Below are 21114 nucleotides of genomic sequence, written 5' to 3'. Positions count from 1 at the left end.
ATAATCAAAGAGCCACAGAATGGAGATATGGTTCGTTAGAGGGAGAAATGTAGGTCTGAATGTTTCATAAACTTGAATGACCAAGTTAATCTTTAGGCTGATGAATCCCATCCACAGTTTTACAGTGATATAAAAGTATATGGGTTGGACCAAACATTCACATGCACATGGCAGTGACTGTGGTGATGCCTCATCCAGATCTTCTCTTCAGGACCTACACACTTATTCCTTGAGCTGGCCTGTGTTGGCTGCTAATAGCTCACAGCAGGGTTCCTACCTGGAGATTGTTCTTAGCCAAAGGGAGCTGCCTCATACAAATGTTAACACTTTCCTGGAGGCCTGTCTGGATGTGATGTGTGATTGATGCAAGAGTTCAAAGGCTGGGCCCCTCTGGCTCAGTTCGGGCCACATTTGAAGGATCATCTTAGCTCCAGAGCTCCCCATGCATCTTCTCCTTCTGCCACTGCTGCTTTCTTCACTACTTCAGAGGTGTTGCCCCCAATTTGAATCTAGATTATATCCCTGTGTCAGGGTCTGTTTCCACACTTCTTAAATATGGGAAGTTTCCCAACTATACATAAAATATTGTCAATGTAATGTTTAATGACACTGTAACAATATGAGACAATAATGAGAACATCTAGTTTGTATTGCAGTTCCACTATTTAATAGCTCCATGACTTTGGATAATTTAACTTCTCTGTGTCTCAGTTTCCTTATCTTTAAACACTGGCTAATTTCTTTTGAAACAAGGATTACTACAAAGACCCCAAACAGTTCCCTGTACACACACACAAACACATGCATACTTTCAAATACAATATTCTTATTTCAGTTTACATGAATTGGTTCTGACAAAAACTAATTATTTTCACATTTGTTATTTCACTGAAACATTCTATTAGACAGCAAGTCAATATTAAGACTACACACAAAAAAGTCACTAATTGCCTACTATATGCTTGGCTCTGTGACCTATACCAGGTACACAAGATGACGTGGTTCTTGACCTCAGGGGGTTACAGTCCTGTGTGGAGAGGCATCTAATCTAAACAAGGGTAATGAAATATTATAAATGCCAAAATGTCTTAAAACGATTGAAGGGGTAGTCACTCCTCTAAGGATATCAGAAAAGACTTCATAAAGACGACCCTTCAGGTAAGACTGTTTTTAGGAAAGGTACTTTACTTTCAGCACAGTTTTCTTGAGTAATGAAGGATTCTTTACTGCCAAATAATGATGATATTTGATTACAATCTATACCAACTATTTTGTGTGAGTCTACTTATACAGATAATTTTCATAGACACATTTATAACAGAGTTAAGTTTACTTACTGTTATCTTACGAGGACAGTCATTAGAACACAGACCACTAAGAACTGTGGAAAAATAAACAACAGGCAATTATTACTATTATAAGTTTATATTTAAAGTGAGCTCTAATTTTCTCCCTAAGATCCATTAATATACTCTATTGATTCATAATCACAAGCAGAAACCAATTCCATTTCTTTAGATCTGAGCAAATTAAAGTTCTGTTGTTCACTTTATACCAATATTTCAAAAACCTAAACCGTCAAGATGCTACTATTTTGTGAACTATATAGGTGAGATAAATTATGATTATATCATACCATACCTAAAATAGAACCGTAGATTCTGACAGAGGGGTGCTAAATGAGAACCAACTAAATGTATACTAAGAAAAACAAATAGAGCATTCAGCACTTTATATCTCAAACTAGACTTTTCCCATTATGTAATTCTGGGTCAAAGATTTTGGGTACCCTTGATAACTAATATAGAGAGCATAACTATAAAATAGTTGATGAGTCTACAACAAATAAACAAAAATAACTTTGTGATACATTTATTCTATAATCAGCAAAAATAGGTTAAAATATCTGAATAATCTCTATCTAAATAATATGAGTTCTGAAATAAAACCATATTTGTACCACTTTTGGTGAAGTGATAGCTTTGATAAGAAAGCAGCCATTATATGCTATTATTTAAAAATGCTATATGTTATAAGATAAAGAGCTGATAGTTCTCGGTATGCACAAATTATTTTCATAATTGTGAATATTTGTCTGTATATTACACATATCCAGAAGAAAATGGTTGATTCTGTTTGTTTATATTACATGACTATGGAATGACAATCATTCTAATACAAATGTTTGTCTTAGGCAGGGTGCGATGATTTGAATGTTGGTATCCCCCCAGATTCATATCTTGGAACCTAATACCCAATGTGACAATGTTAAGAGGTGGGGCCTTTGTGAAGAGATTAAGTCACAATGGTTCCATCCTCATGAATGGGATTAATGCCTTGACAAAAGAGGCTCCAGTAATTTCTCTTGACCCCTTCTGCCATGTGAGGACATGGCAACAAGGTGCCATTTTTGAAGCAGAGGTGAGACCTCACCAGACATTGAATTTGCCAGTACCTTGACCTTGGACTTCCCAACCTCAAGTACTGTGAGCAATAAATTTCTGTTGTTTATAAATTACCCTAAGGTTTTTGTTTTTTTTCTTTTTGAGACAGAGTCTTGCTCTGTCACCAGGCTGGAGTGCAGTGGCATGATCTTGGCTCACTGCAACCTCCGCCTCCTGGGTTCAAGCGATTCTCCTGTCTCAGCCTCCCTAGTAGCTGGGACTATAGGCGCATGCCACCACGCCCAGTTAATTTTTGTATTTTTAGTAGAGACGTGGTTTCACCATGTTGGCCAGGATGGTCTCAATCTCTTGACCTTGTGATCTACCTGCCTCGGCCTCCCAAAGTGCTGGGATTACAGGTGTGAGCCACCGGGCCTGGCCAGGTTTTTTTTATGTTAATAGCAGCCTAAATGGACTAAGACACAGAGGATGTAAGGTAAAAGGCACCGAGAAATGAGCATGACATATTTCATCACAAAAGAGAATACCTGTTCATTTACTATAGAATATTTGCATTAAATTCAACCTGAGGAAACAGTGAAATAAATATTTTACACTAGCAAGCAGTTTTCAATGTTTAAATTTCCTTCCCCAGCACAGTGCCTGGTTCTCACTCTTTTATTACGAAAACCCTCACTTCTCACTCTCCTTTTATCTTCTTCCCTAAAGTTTAGGTAGACATTGGTAGCTCTTTTCCAATTGTTCCAAAATGATTTGCACAAGCCTTCATTTAAACCATTTCTAGCTGACCCACAGTTATTTACGCACACATATGTCTTTGCACACAGATGTTACCGCTGCATCATTTTATTCCTTATTTTCTCAGGGTCTCACCCAACATATTTGCTCAATAAATACTTGTTAAAGGATGAAAAAAAGATGGTTTATTCAGGCTAGGCACAGTGGCTCACGCCTGTAATCCCAGCACTTTGGGAGGCTGAGGTGGGTAGATCACTTGAGCTCAGGAGTTTGAGACCAGCCTGGACAACATGGAGAAACCCTGTCTCTACCAGAAAAAAAAAAAAAAAAAATTAGCCAGATGTGGTGACACGCATCTGTGGTCTCAGCTACTCAGGAGGCTGAGGCAGAAGGATCACTTGAGCCAGGAAGCAGAGGTTGCAGTGATCTGAGATCATGGTACTGCCCTCCGGCCTGGGTGACAGAGGGAGATCCTGTCTAAAAAAAAAAAAAAAGGTAGATTATTCAGTAAATGGTGCTGGATAATACCTCCCTATATAAAACGCATATTTGACAAAGACAAAATAATAAAAGAACTCTTAAACTTGAACAATAAAAAGACAACCCAGTTGACAACAGGAAAAGGATCTGAATAGGTATTTCTCCAAAGAAGATATACAGATGGCCAATAAGCTCATGAAAAGATGCGCAACATCATTAGCTATCAGAAAAATATACAGCAGAATCACTATAAGATGCATGCCCATGTTCATGGCAGCATTAGTCACAATAGCCAACAGGCGGAAGCAAGCCAAATGTCCACTGACAGATGAATGAATAAAATATGGTAAATACATACAACGGAATATTATTCAGCCTTAAAAAGGAAGGAAATCTTGTCACATATTACAATATGGATGAACCCTGAAGACATTATGTTAGGAGAAATAAGCAGTTATTGTATAATTTCCACTTACTGTATAATTTCATTTAATGAGTTATCTAACCACTTATTATTGTATAATTTCATTTAATGAGTTATCTAAAGTAGTCAAATTCACAGAGACAAAGTAGAATGGTGCTTAGTCAGGGCTACGGGGAAGGGGAAAAACGGAGCTGTTTAATGGGTATAGAGTTTCAGTTTTGCAAGAAGAAAAAGGTCTGGAAATGTGTTTCACCACAATGCAAATATACATAACTCTACTGAACTATACCTTAAAAATGGTTAAGATGGCAAATTTTGTGTGACACGTTTTTAACCACAATTTAAAAAATGGTTAAGATGGTAAAAAAAAAAACCCACAATGAGTTAACATTTTATACACACTAAGGTGGTTACAATAAAGCAGTCCAAGAATAACAAATATTGCTGAAGATGTGAAGAAACTGGAACTCTTATACATTTCTGATGGAAATGTGGAATGGTGCAGCTGCTTTGGAAAACAACGTGGCAATTCCTTAAAAGGCTGAACATAAAGTTCTCCTTTGACCCAGTAATTCATTTCCAGCCATAGTCCAAGAAAAACAAACAAGCAAAAATCCAAACAGAAACTTGTACATCAGTGTTCATAGCAGTATTATTTATAATAGCCAAAAGGTGGAAACCATCCAAATGTCCATCAAATGATCACTGGATAAACAAAATCTGGAATATATATGCAACAGAATATTATTTTGCAATTAAAAGGAATAAAGTACTGAATGCATATTACAACATGGATGAATCTTGAAAACATTATGCTAAGTGTAAGGGAGGAGACCATCCCTCATATTGTCTTATGCCCAATTTCTGCCTCCAAAGAAAGAAGAAGTAAAAACTAAAAGGCAGAAATGAAATCCACAGGTAGACAGCCCGGCGCCGCACCCTGGGCCTGGTAGTTAAAGATCCACCCCTGACCTAATCGGTTCTGTTATCTATAGATTACAGACATTGTATAGAAATGCACTGTGAAAATCCCTATCTTGTTTTGTTCCGATCTAATTACCGGTGCACGCAGCCCCCAGTCATGTAACCCCTGCTTGCTCCATCAATCACGACCCTCTCACACGCACCCCCTTAGAGTTGTGAGCCCTTAAAACGGACAGGAATTGCTCACTCGGGGAGCTCGGCTCTTGAGACAGGAGTCTTGCCGATGCCCCCAGCCGAATAAACCCCTTCCTTCTTTAACTCGGTGTCTGAGGAGTTTTGTCTGCGGCTCGTCCTGCTCCAAGTGAAAGAAGCCAGTCACACAATATGACCCCGTTTATATGAAATGTCCAGAATAGGCAAATCAATGGATACATAAAGTAAATGAGTGGTTGCCTGGAGCTGGGGGATGATGGGAGCATGACAGACAATGGGTACAGGGTTTCTTTCTGTCGTGATGACTATATTCTCAAATGATTGCAATGATGGTTGCACAACTCTGAGAATATGCTAAAGCCATTAAATTGTATACTTCAAATGGGTCATGATATGGTATGTGAATTACATCTCAATAAAGCTGTTACAAAATAAGAAAGATACCATAAAATTTTAAAAGACTACTGACAAAGGGGGTGAACTTTTTGTGATGTAACAGTATAAAGAGATACTATTGCTAATATAAAAAGAATTTCTAGATATCAGAAGATAATCCAATAGAAAACAAAGGATTTCAAGAAGTAATATCTAGAAGAGAAAATGCAAATAATCAAAAAACACTGAGAAAGACACTCAACTGCACTAGTTAGGAAAAAACCAATATTATTCCCAAGAGATAGGTGAAAAAGAAAAGCATGATAAAATTGTCTGTAGGGAAAATAATAAATATATTCACCAAGGGGTCTTTAACATATACTGCAGTACATTTACAAATCCATTAGAAAATAAGAAAGGACAAGGACTATAGATAGAAATAAAGATACAAATGGCTCTTAAATATATGAAAAGATGCTGAACTTCATTATAAGAAAAACATGAAATAAAAATAGGACATATTTTTCACGTAACTGGCAAAGATAAAAAAGTTTAATAACCCCTTGGGTTGTTGAAGGTGTTAGGAAAAGAGCATTTTCATATATATAGTTAGGTGGAAGTAGGAAATTATACAATTTCTGTGAAGGGATATCTGTTAAAAAATACAATATAACATTCAAAACAAGGCAGAATTAATCTGTGGTACTGGAAATTATAGTAGCAATTACTTTAGGTGAACTGGGTTAGTAACTAATAAAGGAGCTGGAGGGCACATTTTGGATGTTGGTAGTATTTGTTTCTTGATCTGGGTGTAATTGTATGGGTATGTTTACTGTTAAAATTTATAGACCTGTGCACTTATGTATACTTTTCTGTATGTTATATTTCAATAAAATGTTTATTTAAAAATATATATGTTTTAACAATTCCATTTTTAATAATTTATTCTACAGGATATTCTTTACAGTGGTATTAATAATAAGAGATTGAAAACCACATGACATATGTGAATAAGGAACTCATTAAATTATGTTGTAACCATACTATATGATACTATTCAGTAGTTAAAGAAGTTTCAATTGCTTCTTTAACTACTGAATGTATTCTATATTATACATATATATATTTGTATATGCATACAATATCTTAGATACAAAGAGGTTGTCTCTGGGAAGAGAACTGTATCACTGGGAGATGAGTAAAAGGGAGACTTACTTTTATCATACACCCATGAAATTTTTAATAGACCATCTGCATTACTTATTTTAAAAACAAATTCATTAGTGAAATAAAAATTTAGGACTCTCAGATGAGTATGTGGTAAATTGGATAGTGTTATATGCTGGTGAAAATATAAATCCCTACAACTTTCAGGGAAGATAATTTGTTATTATTGATTAACATTAAAAACACAGTCTCTTCAACTCATGTCTATGAAATCCGCTAAGAGATAAAGCGAAATAAATTGTGGAACATATATAACATTATGGAATGATACGGAGGTATCAGAAGAATGAGGGAGGCCTGTACGTGCTGACTTGTAAGGGGGCTTATACTTTATTAAGGTAAAAAACCCAAGACGCATGCAAGTATGTTTCATAAAGTTCCATTTAAAAGTATGTGTTGGGCTGGGCATGGCGGCTCACTCCTGTAATCCCAGCACTATGGGAGGCCGAGGTGTGCGATTAGGAGTTCGAGACCAGCCTGGCCAACATGGTGAAACTCCGTTTCTACTAAAAATGCAAAAATTAGTCGGGAGTGATGGCAGGCACCTGTAATCCTAGCTACTCGGGAGGCTGAGGCAGAAGAATCGCTTGAACCTGGGAGGCGGGGGTTGCAGTGAGCCGAGATTGCACTACTGGACTCAAGCCTGGGCGACAGAGGGAGACTCTGTCTCTAAATAAATAAATGTGTTCGATGAATCTCAGACATAGTGTTGAGCAAACGAAGCCAGGCACCAAGAGCACATCCTGTATGATTTCATTTACATCATGTTCAAAAACGGCCTTATGCATACCCAGCCCCGTGCATCTCTTCCATCTGGACGTTTGCCTGTATCCTTTGTAATACCTTTTATAATAAGCAGGTAAATGTAAGTAAATTGTTTCCTTGAGTTCTGTGAGCTGCTCTAGCAAATCAAACCCAAGGAGGCGGTCATGGGAAGACTGATTCATAGCCAGTTAGTTAGAAGTACAGGTCCTGACCTGGGACTTGTGATTGGCATTTGCAATGTGGGGCAATCTTGTGGGGCTGAGCCCTCAACCTGTGGGATCTGACAGACTATCTCTTGGTAGACAGTGTCAGAATTGATTGGTTGATGTATGGAGGGGGAAGGCAGAATCCCTACATATTTTGCTGACCAGAGATGAAGTATTCTGTGTGGTAGTGATTGTGTGAGAGTAGACAGAACAAAGTTTGGTTTTGTTCTGTCTCTTACATTATGCATAATTATGCATAATTGCATGGTATTCCATCGTGTGTGTGTATTTACCCCTCTTTATGTTATGGATTGAATGAGTACCCCCTCCCTCAAATTCATATGTTGAAGCCCTAACCCCCAATGTGGCTGTTCTTGGAGACACGGCCTCTAAGGAAGCAATTAAGGTTAAATGAGGTCACAGGGAGAGGATCAGTGTCTCCTAATAAGTGAGCTTGCTGTTTCTACCTAAATGCACACGAAGAGAACATGTGAGCACACGCTGAGATGGCAGCCACCTAGAAGCCAGGAGGCGAGGCTGCTCGGAGTGAATCTACCTTCCCAGCACTTTGATCTTTAACTTCCTAGCTTTTAAAACTGTGAGAAATAAATTTCTGTTGTTGAAGACACTCAGCCTGTGGTATTTTGTTATGGAAGCCTGAGCAGACTAACACATACATACTTCTTTTAAAAAATTTTTTTAGGCTGGGTGTGGTGGCTCTAAGCCTGAGCAGACTAACACATACATACTTCTTTTAAAAAATTTTTTTAGGCTGGGTGTGGTGGCTCACGCCTGTAATCCCAGCACTTTGGGAGGTCGAGGTGGATGAATCACCTAAGGTCAGGAGTTCAAGACCAGCCTTGCCAACACGGTGAAACCCTGTCTCTACTAAAAATACAAAAAAATTAGTAGGGCATGGTGGTGCGTGCCTGTAATCTCAGCTATGACGGTGGCTGACGCAGGAGAATCGCTTGAACCCAGGAGGTGGAGGTTGCAGTGAGCTGAGCTCGTGCCATTGCATTCCAGCCTGGACAACAAGAGCAAAATTCCGTCTCAAAAAAAAAAAAAATTATGTAGATGAAATCATACTACATATTATTGTGTAATTACCCCACATCTATTACTTCAACCACATAATTGCATGGTATTCCATTGTTTGTGTGTGTATTTACCCCTTCTTTTTATTAGGATCTTTAGGTTCGTCCCCTCCTCACACCCCAATTTTTTTTCCTCCTAAAAACACCATTGGCAAGATCAGCTTTATGGACCTGGTACATTTATACATAGATCTTTGGCACATCTCTGACAATTTCCTTGGGATAAATGCATAAAACATAATTTCTGGGTTCAATCTTAAAGCTTTTGATGTACACAATGAAACTATTCTCCAGAAAAGACTATCAAACATCTAAAAAGACCATTTATTGATCTTCTGCTAAGTGCCAAGCTGTGAACACATGAATTTTCTTTTACAAATGCTCTTCCTTAATCTTCATATCAAGACTATGAAATAATTCTAATTGTCCCTTGCCTCCCGCCTCCTCCTTTTTTTTTTTGAAGAGGAAACTGAAGAACTGAAGCGTCGGCCCATATTCACGGTCACAAGGTGAATGGAACTCTTTTGCAAGACTATGTGGCCACTGCTTTCAACAAGCAACAAGAAACTAACTCATTTAAAGAACACATTATCCTACTATGATAGAAGATGAGAAATCAATGAATCATTGGGTTATTTTCTGTATAAGAAAAAATGTCTGTGTCTTGGTTAGCATACAGTATTACATAATCTATGCTATCACATAATCACATTAGTATTAACCACATAATGCTAATTCAAAAATCATGTAGTAGTTTCTTTCATTTTGTATATAATAAGCTAAAAACTCGGTTCTTGCATCTGTTTTTGTTTTTTCACAAGACCTCCTGTCAAATTTGAAGTTTCACATTATAACATTAGGATCACATGATAAGACTTAAATATAACCTTAACTTTGCCACATCTTTTCTCCACTAAGAAATTTTATACAATAAAATCAAACTAGGTATTAAACATGAAAAAAAATATGATACATATTTGCCATAGATATGTGTTATAAAAAGGGGTATCTACATAATACAAATAGAGTATGCATTTCCTTGTTTTTTGCAACCACAGATTCAAGGAGAAACAATACTAACCCTTGATTAATTATCATGCTGGTTCATAATATTGCTTAATTAGGAATTCTGAACTCTCAACATAGTATTATAAAGGTTATTCTGTGTCGACTCAGAAATCATTTTACCTACAGAACGACTTGTCCTTTTCCCAGTGATATCTATATGACTATGCAGCAGGTGAGGCTGACTCAGACTGTGTGGCTTCTGGGCTCTACTAGCTACATATGTTTGATGTAAGGTAGGAAAATATGTCTTTAGCTATATTCAGTAATGATACTGCTTTTGTTAAGGAGTGCTACAGAAGTAAGGATGAAATTTTACTTTTAGCTTTGGCTTTACCACTCAAATCCTCTGTGACCCACCCTTTAGTTTTCTTTTCTTTCTTTTTTGAGACAGAGTCTCACTCTGTTGTCCAGGCTGAAAGGCAGTGGCACCATCTTGGTGCACTGCAACCTCTGCCTCCTGGTTTCAAGTGATTTTCGTGCCTCAGCCTCCCAAGTAGCTGGGATTACAGGCACCTGCCACCACACCTGGCTAATTTTTGTATTTTTAGTAGTCATGGGGTTTCACCATGTTGGCCAGGCTGGTATCGAACTTGGGGCCTCAAGTGATTCGCCTGCCTTGACCTCCCAAACTGCTGGGATTCCAGGTGTGACCCACCATGCCTGGCCTAGTTTTCTTATAAGAAAAAAAGAGGACACCTACTGTCATACTTATTATCTTCTTCGCCTCCTGAGTTAATGAAATTTGAAAATGTCTGAAAAACATTAGGTTTCTTGAAATTTACAGACCATGTAAAGAAAATTTTTATTCTTATTTTTTCCCCTCTTATTGCTCAGCATATTAAAGGGACAGACTCATCAGGAATATGGTTTCAATCACAGTTTATTACAATTAGATATAAATTCTTCATAAAAGGCAGAACTGAATTAAATATTGCTGGAAAACACAAGAGAGTATAAGTTTTATATGTATGTTAGTAGTTCATCCTCTGTTATTAATAATCTGCTACTAACAGAAACTAAGTCTTTAGGTCATGAGTGTTGATAAGGGTAAACGTCAAGGCAACTATCTGACACCAACGTTGGCTCAAAGTCATAAGCACCACTCCTTTCAAGCTTCCTATTCATTCAGCACAGAAAATCTCATCAAGTAGGGCCACGTCTTGCTGTATTAGCTAATGAAAGATGTGATCACGGACAAATCACTTCACCTCTCTCTCTTTTATGGTTTTACAAAAACATTTAAAGTAAGACAGTTGGATGAAATAATTTATAAGGTTTATAAAAACCTCTAAACTGGAGTTTTTATAAACCTTATAAATTATTTCATAATTATTTGATTCAAAACTGGGATCTACATTGTTATCTGGTAGTTTCAGGTACTTAATACCCTAGCTCAGAGGGAAGTAGCCTGGGTTTAAAGGGCTCTTTGTGTAAGTTTGCTCACATGTAACAAAATTATCTAGAGAACAGAGAGCCTTCAACAGTCTGGGTCTGAATGAATGAGGCTGGATCATGGAGGATGCATCCTCTCAATCTCAGAAATGCAGAGCAGAACCAGAAATGGAACTTGCTATTATGTAAGCTAATTTTCTACATTCTCTTTGTCCTTATAGCATATGTAACATTACATACATACTCACATATTTTCATCTAAATCTTATAATATGATATGATTATAGGAAGCAATCATGTAAAGCAGAAGGCACATGATAAACAATAAACGTTAGCTATTACTGTTTTGTTTTTAAAACAAACTATAGAGTCTATTCATTCTGGATTTCAGGATTTAGAGGCATCAGCTGTCATTGCTGCAGCTTCTTTTGGTGTGCCTGAAACTTCAGGAACCAGCAGAAGCAGGCGGAGAATGCTTAGTGCTCATGGTGGTTATATCTACTAAGTGGCAAAGAGCATAGCTTTTCTAAAATACTTTTCCAGACTTTCCAAATGTTTTACAATAGGCTCTCTTATTTTTGTAATCAGAAAACAAAACTAAATAATACTAAACCAAAACCTTACCAATAAAAAAAAAATAATGTGTTAAAGTTCTCTTGCATAATCAAAAAAGTAAAAGGATAGACTGATGGTGTTTCTACAAATGTCACCCTGAAATTATAATTTAAAAACTCCATAATGTCAAGCTTATGAACAAGTAAAAATTATTTAAAGTAGTCTATTAAATGAGTGCAAATATATAATTTCCCCAGTGATATCAGAATAAAAATTTCATCATCTGTGCTTCAGTTAGGTTAACACACACACACACACACACAAAAAAAAAGCACTATTAAATGCTCCAAGGCTAAATTTACTGTGATTACAGCAAAAGCCCATTTTTAAAAAGTGGGACAGTTATATTACTGGTATAAAAATATAGGTTTATGGGTGAAGTAAAATTTATTTTTTTAAGTATAGTAACTGGGAAGGTATGCTAAAATATATAAAGGGCCCATTATGGAAAAGGGAAATTTAACAGGACAGACAGACACCTGTATGCAATTCCAGCCTTCTACTATTTGTGTTCTTTGCCCCTGAGAGCTTTGTGAAGGCAAGAACTGTTTTTGTTTGATTTTTAAGTGTCTCTCTGTGTTGCTTAGTTCAAGTGTTACTGAATGTTTTTTAACTAGCTAATTTTGGCTAACTCTAGAAGTTTAAGAATTTTTAACCATTTCATAAGCTTTTGTAATTATATATTATTTGTAATCATATTACAGGCTGGGTGCAGTGGCTCATGCCTGTAATCCCACCACTTTGGGAGGCCCACTTGAAGTCAGGAGTTTGAGACCAGCCTAGCCAACATAGTAAAACCCCATTTCTACTAAAAATACAACAATTAGCTGAGCATGGTGGTGTATTCCTGTAATCCCAGCTACTCAGGAGGCTGAGGCAGGAGAACTGCTTGGACCCAGGAGGCGGAGGTTGCAGTGAGCCGAGATCATGCCACTGCACTCTAGCCTGGGTGACAAAGCAAGACTGTGTCTCAAAAAACAAAAAAAAAATTACAAAAATTGTACACAGGATTATTATAAATACCCTTTTAAATGAGCTGTTCCCAAAAGTAGTTTCTAATACTTCTAGGGGCTTTTAAAACCAAATTTGTTTTTAAAGATTAAAAAAATATGAAAACAGCCTATTCATAATTAAATAAAAAGCAGTAATTAAAATACTTGATGAGCTATGGGAAATACTGGTTATTAGGAGATTTAACTTGTAGTTTAAAACATGGACAATAGGATGTGCAATTCACAAGTTTCTTTTAACATGATAACGCTTAGGATTTTATCATTTCATGTTAAACCATACTGTATGTTATAGTCCATGTATTTTTAAATATATTTAAAGTATAAAAATTTGGCTTCTAGCATTGTGATTCAGTTTATATTAGCTATTTCACACAAATATCAAAACCAAAACCCAAATATGGCAATAACCGTGCATAAATACTGTAATGCTAAGCCAACGTGCAGGTTGGGAGAAGGATGAGTTAAATAGCCAAAGCTGTAAAGGTCAATACTGTATAATGGTTTTAGTTTTGTTTAAAGTAAAAAATTCCTGCCTGGATTCTGAGTGACTATTCATATTCCTTCTCTGAAAATGTCTTTAAGTTTGTTTCTTTAAGACACATGAACACAAAAACATCACCACCTCTCTAAAAATTACTCAAGCTTTGAGCACATGTGTAAAATCAAGTACCTGCCTCCAGACATTCTTGTCATTTAGACAACATTATTTTAGATATTCTGTGGAAGATTTTTTGGTCTGTTGTTGATTACCTTTCATTCATTATTTTATTACATTGTAAAATCATATGCTCTTTGTACAAAAAATACAGAAACATATAATGTGCTTTGAAGTAATTCTAATCTTGTTCTTTATGTGTACAAACATATTAAGTATCAAATATGGTAGTTATATAATTTATACCTATATAAATATATATACATATATTTCATACACATATAAATTTGTTAAAATTTTTGCTAAAGTCAGGAGCAGTTTGACCTTTAAGCACATACCGAATAAAAAAATGACAAGTATGTGACATGATGGATATGTTAATTTGCCTGATTTAATAATTTCATAAGGTATATATATACTAAAATATCACACTGCATCCCTTAAATTAAAAAAATGTTAAAAAAGGAATTAAAAACAGAAAACGTATTGGTTCCAGGTCAGTAGTAGTAGACAATTTCAGAAACAAATTATTTACCTTCCTTAATTCCCTAAATGTCACTGCAATGTTCAAAAATAATAAATGACAGATATCTTAAGACATTCTTAAAGGATACTGAATAGGTAAGATTGAGAAAGAGCTAATTAGTGTTGAGCAGGTCAGAGAGCTACTGGGGCAACAGGGGTGGACCCCCCCAGCAGCCCATTGGGAAACCTTTCAGCTCAGAGCTGCGGCAGCCGAGAGGGGAAGCATGCCAGGGCTGAACGGAGGGTCTCTAGAAAGCAGGCCCGAGGCTTGTGACAGGAAAAGCTGCATTTGTTACTTGCTAGTTCTTGCTAGCAAAGTAAAGTGGGGGATTTGCTGGTGCTTCTAGTCAGTGCCCTATATAACTTCAGTGTTGCCCAAAATACAAACTTTTTAGCATACAGGATGAAACAACACAAAAAGGCTCAGCAAAGCAGTGAGTTCCTCCCTGTAACATCCTCTCATTATTTCCCACTGGAAAGCACAAACGTGTTCAGACTCAGAGAGCCTGTCGACGCCCTCAGTTGAGGCCACAGGAGTAAGTCAGGGCTCTTGGGTCTCTTGCTAGTGACTTTCACAAAGAAGGCAGTTGGAGTTCAACTCTAAGGCATCACTTCAACTCTCCTGTCTGAGAGCCCCCAAGCCACCACTTTGCTCAAATATAGCTTCCACCCCAGGTGGGCTCCCAGCTTGTGAGCCCCAAAGGGGAAAGGAAAAAGGAAGCAGTGGCAATTGTCTGATGGACAGAAGTGTATAATGACCCACCCCATCCGCACTACCCACCAACACTGATTCTTTTAAGAAATGTAAGCAGAGAAAAATCCTCATGCACAAGAAGAAAAGCAACAGCTTAAGAGAAGGAAGACTAACAGGAACAACCATATAAATGGCCCCCACCTAAACAGAACATGCACAGGAAGAGGAGGGAATTTCAAAGATGACCGTATTACAGTAGCCCCCACTTATCCAAGGGGACATGTTCCAAGAGCACCAGTGGGTGCCTAAAACCGTGCAGAGCACTGAATCCTAAATATGCTGGTTTTTTCCCTATATATACATACCTATGATAAAGTTAATTTACAAATTGGGCATAGTAAGAGACTAACAACAATAAATTAGTAATAGAACAATTATAACAATAAACTATAATAAAAGTTATGTGAATGTGGCTTTTCACTCTGAAAATATTTTCTTACACTGTACTCACATCTTTTCAGAATACAGTTGACTATGGATAACTAAAACCACAGAAAGTGAAACTGTGGATAAGTGGGGACTACGCCATATGCAAGAAGATAATAGAGCAATGTTTATAAAATTCTACAATAGCAAACTTAGAGTTAACAGTAAGAGCAAGAGAAAGATATTCTAAGACATACCAGTACTCAGAAAATATATTAACCTAAGTACAACCTTTCTGAAAATAACTTGAGAAAATACTTCACCAGAAGAAACAGGAGCTGGAATGAAGAAAGGGGAAAATGTGGTATATAAGAAAAAAGGTGGCAATAAAGCTGGTAAAATTTATTTAATTACTGATAATATGGTTGCGAATTATTAAGAAAGGATTTATAAAATAGAAGGCACAAAAAGTAAAACAAAACTAATCATCCAGAAATTAAACTTCCATATTATTTCAACAAAACCCGGAGGCAGGCAAGGGGAATAAAAGCTTTCCCATTACATATCTGCTTTTGGTGAAAAAAGAAAAAAGAAAGCTTTCCCAAAGGAAAGGTCTCATCTTGTTTGGTAAGCAAAGGTGAAGATACTGTTACAATTTTAAAAGTGCTAGGGGAAACAGGGTTCATCCAGGTTTGTTAGAAACGAGTTAAGTTCTAGACTAGAATGAAGATTCAGAACCTCCAAGTGTATCTGACAGGAATAACAATAAAAGATGAGAGCCAGTAACTAGTCTTGATTCAGGGGAGAGGGGATCCCACAGTTCTGTAATACGCAAGGTCCCCGTCTTCATGCAAGTGCCGTGGATCTGCTGTGCTGTGTGTAAGAGAGGCAGAAGGGCAGTTTACATTGCCGTGGCCACATATAAAAGCTTAAGTATCCCCAATTTCCTTAACTGAAAAACAGTGACATTTAGTATAGGCTGGTTTGAAATTAGAGTAACAGAATAATTTAAGAGCAAAATATGCTGTGGACATTGCCGATGGCTGTGAAGGGTAATTACGTACTAGTAACTGACTTAAGGCAAACAACTGATAATCAAAGGAAAGAGTGGAAGAGCATCTCAAAACAACTAGAAGGTTATTTTTCTTCCAAATGATTGCTTTAAATTGGGATCTCATTTCCTGTGACCTTTCTGTAAATTACATTATTAATATTTATGTTAATATCTTTAATGCAAAGTTATCCTGTTTTCTAAAACTAAAACCTCCTGCACCAAATTGGCTATCCATGGGTCTCAGCTTGGAGATGTGTGGAGAATCCTCTTCTCAGGATAATGTTACTGAGACTGCAGGGTGACTTGTCCTGATTTAGGCTAGGAAGCTGAAAGCCAGGGATTCTTAAACTCTCCAGATTAGAGATTCTCAAGACTCTCTTAGGTTTTTTGTTTTAACTTTTTACCATGGAACATCTCAAACAAAAGTACAAACATATATAAAACTATAATAGCAGAATGAACTTCACACACATTTCTCACAATTTCAAAAACTGTCAACAACACATGGCCAACCTTGTTCCATCTATACCCAGCTTCCACATCCCTGGATTACTTTAAAGAAGGGCTCAGACATGTCATTTCGCTGTCAGGTAGTTTGCTGTCTCACTATTTAATGATGTAAAGAAGGTTACGTTTTCCTGAGCAGGACCATGATTTGTTCTGAGTATTCTGTTACTATGATTATAAGTTAGGGCAGTAGTCCCCAACCTTTCTGGCACCAGGGATGGGTTCTGTAGAAGAAAGACAATTTTTTCATGGATGGGGGTCAGATGGGAGATGGTTTCAGGATTGTTTCACCTCAGATCATCAGGCATTAGTTAGATTCTCATAAGGAGTACACAACCTAGATCCCTCACATGTGCAGTTCACAATAGGGGTCGCGCTCCTATGAGAATCTAATGCTGCTGCTGATCTGACAGGAGACAGAGCTCAGGCAGTAATGCCAGTGATGGGATGCAGCTGTAAATACAGGGGAAGCTTTGCTCACCCTCCGGCCATTTACCTCCTGTTGTGCGGCCTGGTTCCTAATAGGCCTCAGACTGGTTTGGGGACCCCTACGTTAGGGTCCGCTTTAACAATAAAAACTAGAGTAATTTTATTGGAACAATTTTTAAAAAATTCAACAGATACCTATAAAGGGCCTACTATATACCAGACATGAGTATCAATGGACAGAACTAACTAAATATGCACATTTTGACTTGAATTTTCTAACAACTAAACTGATTCATAAAAGAAGTCTGTGTTGCATTATGAGGCGGTGAGGTCTCCTTTAGAACAAAGCATTCAAGCAGAAGATGACTAAGATGTTGCATTAGGTTAGACTTGGGCAAGATGCCTTTTGAGATTTTCCCCATCTCTAAGATCTTGTTTTTGTAATTAAAAAAAACGTAAATGAATAAATGCCAAGGAAGAACTTGGGACCCTAAATTATATGCATACATTTTTCCACATGGATAATTTCTAAATGATCAATATAAAAAAAGTCAGACCTTCTTTTGCTTCACCCTGAGAACTGCCTACTCTCTTTAGCATATTATTATTACAACTGGGAACTGGAATATCTTATCAATGTTGCAAAAACCCTATGCTCTGATTCCCATCCATTCTACCTGGCTGGGGACCTCTGTGCGAGGAAGAACTTGCAGACTTGAGCATGGAAAGCAGTGGAGTCACAGGCCCTCATGCTAGTCAGCAAAACTGTCACAAGTATAGACAGGTCAATCACATTCTATTGTAAGAGTATAAAACAGAACTTTTAGTATAAAAGTAGTTTCAAGGCTTGAATAAAAGAACTTGCTGAGCACAGGGAGAACTCGATTTAACAATATACAGATTAATACCTCTTGCACTTAAAATTTTCCTTAGTACTTAATGCCTAACATCTGTTCTAGAAAGAATTAATCTTAAATCTTTCCAGGTATGCACATGCACATACCACATTCAGATGAACTAAGTAGTAAATATATGTTATTTTTGTTGTTGTTGTTTTGTTTTTAAGCTTCAGACTTGAGCAAATAGTTCCTTTAAAGTACACTGGCTCCAGCCTGGCCATCATGGCAAAATCTCATCTCTACTAAAAATACAAAAAATTAGCAAGACATGTCTGTAATCCCAGCTACTGGGGAAGCTGAGGCATGAGAATCGCTTCAACTTGGGAGGCGGAGGGTGCAGTGAGCCGAGATTGCGCCACTGCACTCCAGCCTGGGCAACAGAGCGAGACTCTGTCTCAAAAAAGTTTACTGAAGTACACTGGCAAAATTCAAATGAAAGAAGGAAAAATCCCACAGTTATCTCATTAAACAGAAAGAAAATATTTTGAAAGAGAATTATTAATTTAAATTTTATGCATATTTTTGAAGCAAATCACACTTATTCTAGGTTGGAGCAAAACGGTTAGTTTTACAGGATCCCATTAAAATAATGAGAGGAAAAACTCACTGTTACTCATTGTGTGTTACTCTTTCTGTGCATTTTTGGTGTAAGCCTGAAAAATTATGTACATTAGAGTTTCTAGTCACAGAGGATCTGCAAAAGATGGGTAGACTTGAGAAGTTAAACTAGGAAAGGCATTTCAATCTTTTCAAGAAATGAATGACTGACTAGTTGTGTCCCTAATAATCAGCAAACAGGTCAAGGTAGAAATCTGACTTTGAATTGGAGTTTCATCAGTTTTGATAGAATGCTTTTTAGAGACACAGATGAGTCAGAGGCATCAAGTGTCGCTTAGGTACTAGAAAAGAAGGGAACATTGTTAATCAAGATAGGCAATCCATGACTCAAAATATAGCTGCACATTTATTTGACATAAATTTCCTGAATGCCTTCTATGTACCAGACCCTGTGCTAGGCACCCAGCAATCAAAGACAAATAAGACAGATGATGCTCTTAAGTTACTTAGATCATTACAGTATACTAGAAGTAAGAGAGATGTTAATGTGAATGACACAAATAAATAAGCCTAGATTTTAGAGTGCTTGCCAAGTATTCTGAAATGGATGGAGGAAGGAGAGATTAAATGTGATATTAAAATAAATGAAGACTAAAAGTGTGCTGCTTTTCACCAAAAAGGATGATGCTCATGAGCAAAGGTAAAATAAGTGATTTTAGCTTTTTTTTTTTTTTTTTTTTGAGACGGAGTCTCGCTCTGTCGCCCAGGCTGGAGTGCAGTTGCACCATCTTGGCTCACTGCAAGTTCCGCCTTCCGGGTTCACACCATTCTCCTGCCTCAGCCTCCCGAGTGGCTGGGACTACAGGAGCCTGCCACCATGCCCAGCTAATTTTGTATTTTTTTTTTCAGTAGAGATGGGGTTTCACCACATTAGCCAGGATGGTCTCGATCTCCTGACCTCGTGATCTGCCCACCTCAGCCTCCCAAAGTGCTGGGATTACAGGCGTGAGCCACCACGCCTGGTCCTTTTTTTTTTTTTTTTTTTTTTTGAGACAGAGCCTTGTTCTATATCCCAGGCTGTAGTGCAGTGGTGCGATCTTGGCTTACCGCAACCTCCGCCTCCAAGGCTATAGCCTCAGATTCCTGAGTAGCTAGGACTACAGTCACGTGTCACCACGCCCAACTAAATTTCGTATTTTTTGTAGAGACAGTGATTTCACCATGTTGGCTGGTCTGGTCTTCAACTCCTGACTTCAAGTGATCCGCCTGCCTCAGCCTCCCAAAGTGCTGGGAGGACTGATTTTTTTTGAGATGTTTTCATCCTAGAAATTATGTGACTTCTGTTTGGTTCCCCTGGGAACCAAAATCTGCCTCAGTCAAACGACTGTATTGGATTTAGTAGTTTATCCCTAAGGAATCAAATTCCAAACTCTTACTCCAATATCTCTTTGTTTCAACTAACCAAACTGGGTTATTCTAATTACATACACAATTAGTGTTAGCAAAAGTTTCAAGAATTTCTTGCCTTCTTATCTAGAGGTGTCCAGTTGAAGAAGGACAGAGATAAGAAAATGTACTTCAAACTCCAAAATTAACAGCATACCAAATAAACAGCGTATTTAATTTTTTTAGCTTTAAAATAGCCAAATAAAACTTTCTTGAAAATGGCAAAAGAGAGGAAATTGATAATAAAAAGTATAGAAATGATTAGACTCATGTGTCAGTATTTTGTGGCTGCAGTAATAATGAAGATGGGTGAAACTCTTAGTTCAATTAAGACTGAATCTGCTGTTTAGAAAGGAAGGATGCATGTTATATCAGTTTCATCTCTCAAAATAAATCTCAACACTAATACATTATTCTGTTGCTTTTCTGTGTTCAGCTATTTATGCTTATTTGAAAACTGTAATAAATATTTCTACAAAGTACATGTGCCATTTTTTTGACAAACAAATCAATATGGCTCTCTTGCATCACAATAGTAATGCAAAAACAGTCACTTCTCAAACACCAGTTCAGCACAGAACTCTCAGCAAACTAGGAATAGGGAGAACCTCTTTAATATGATACAATAGAGCATCTACCAAAAAACTCTATAGTTAATATAACACTTAATGGTGAAAGACAAAATGTTTTCCCCTTAAGACTGGAAACAAAACAAGTATGTCCACTCTCACCACTTATTCTATATAGCAAATGAAAATTATAGCCAGCACAAGAAAAATAAGTCACAGGGATTAGAAAGAAAATTATCTCTCTTTGAAGAAGACGAAGTTGTCTATGTAGAAAATCCCAAGGAATCTTCAAAAAACCCTCCTAGAACCAGTTAGTGAGTTGAGCAAGGTCACTGTATACAAGATCAACACACAAAAATAAATTTCATTTCTATATACTAAAATATGTGGAAGCAAAACTTAAAAACACA

The 21114-nt window shown here is 37.1% G+C and overlaps 1 protein-coding gene across 1 annotated transcript in view; it reads right to left on the bottom strand.

Moving 5' to 3' along the window:
* The window catches only part of LOC101018926 (T-cell immunomodulatory protein), a 202296-nt gene that overhangs the window by 68492 nt on the left and 112690 nt on the right, over positions 1-21114 (bottom strand). Inside the window, exon 7 of the mRNA XM_031657927.1 lies at positions 1338-1381. Coding sequence (XP_031513787.1) covers positions 1338-1381 — 44 coding nt within the window. The remainder of the gene's footprint in view (positions 1-1337; positions 1382-21114) is intronic.

This window comes from Papio anubis, chromosome 18, assembly GCF_008728515.1.
Source record: "Papio anubis isolate 15944 chromosome 18, Panubis1.0, whole genome shotgun sequence".
NCBI classification, from domain to species: Eukaryota; Metazoa; Chordata; class Mammalia; order Primates; family Cercopithecidae; genus Papio; species Papio anubis.
This window is presented reverse-complemented; position numbering and strand designations above follow the sequence as displayed.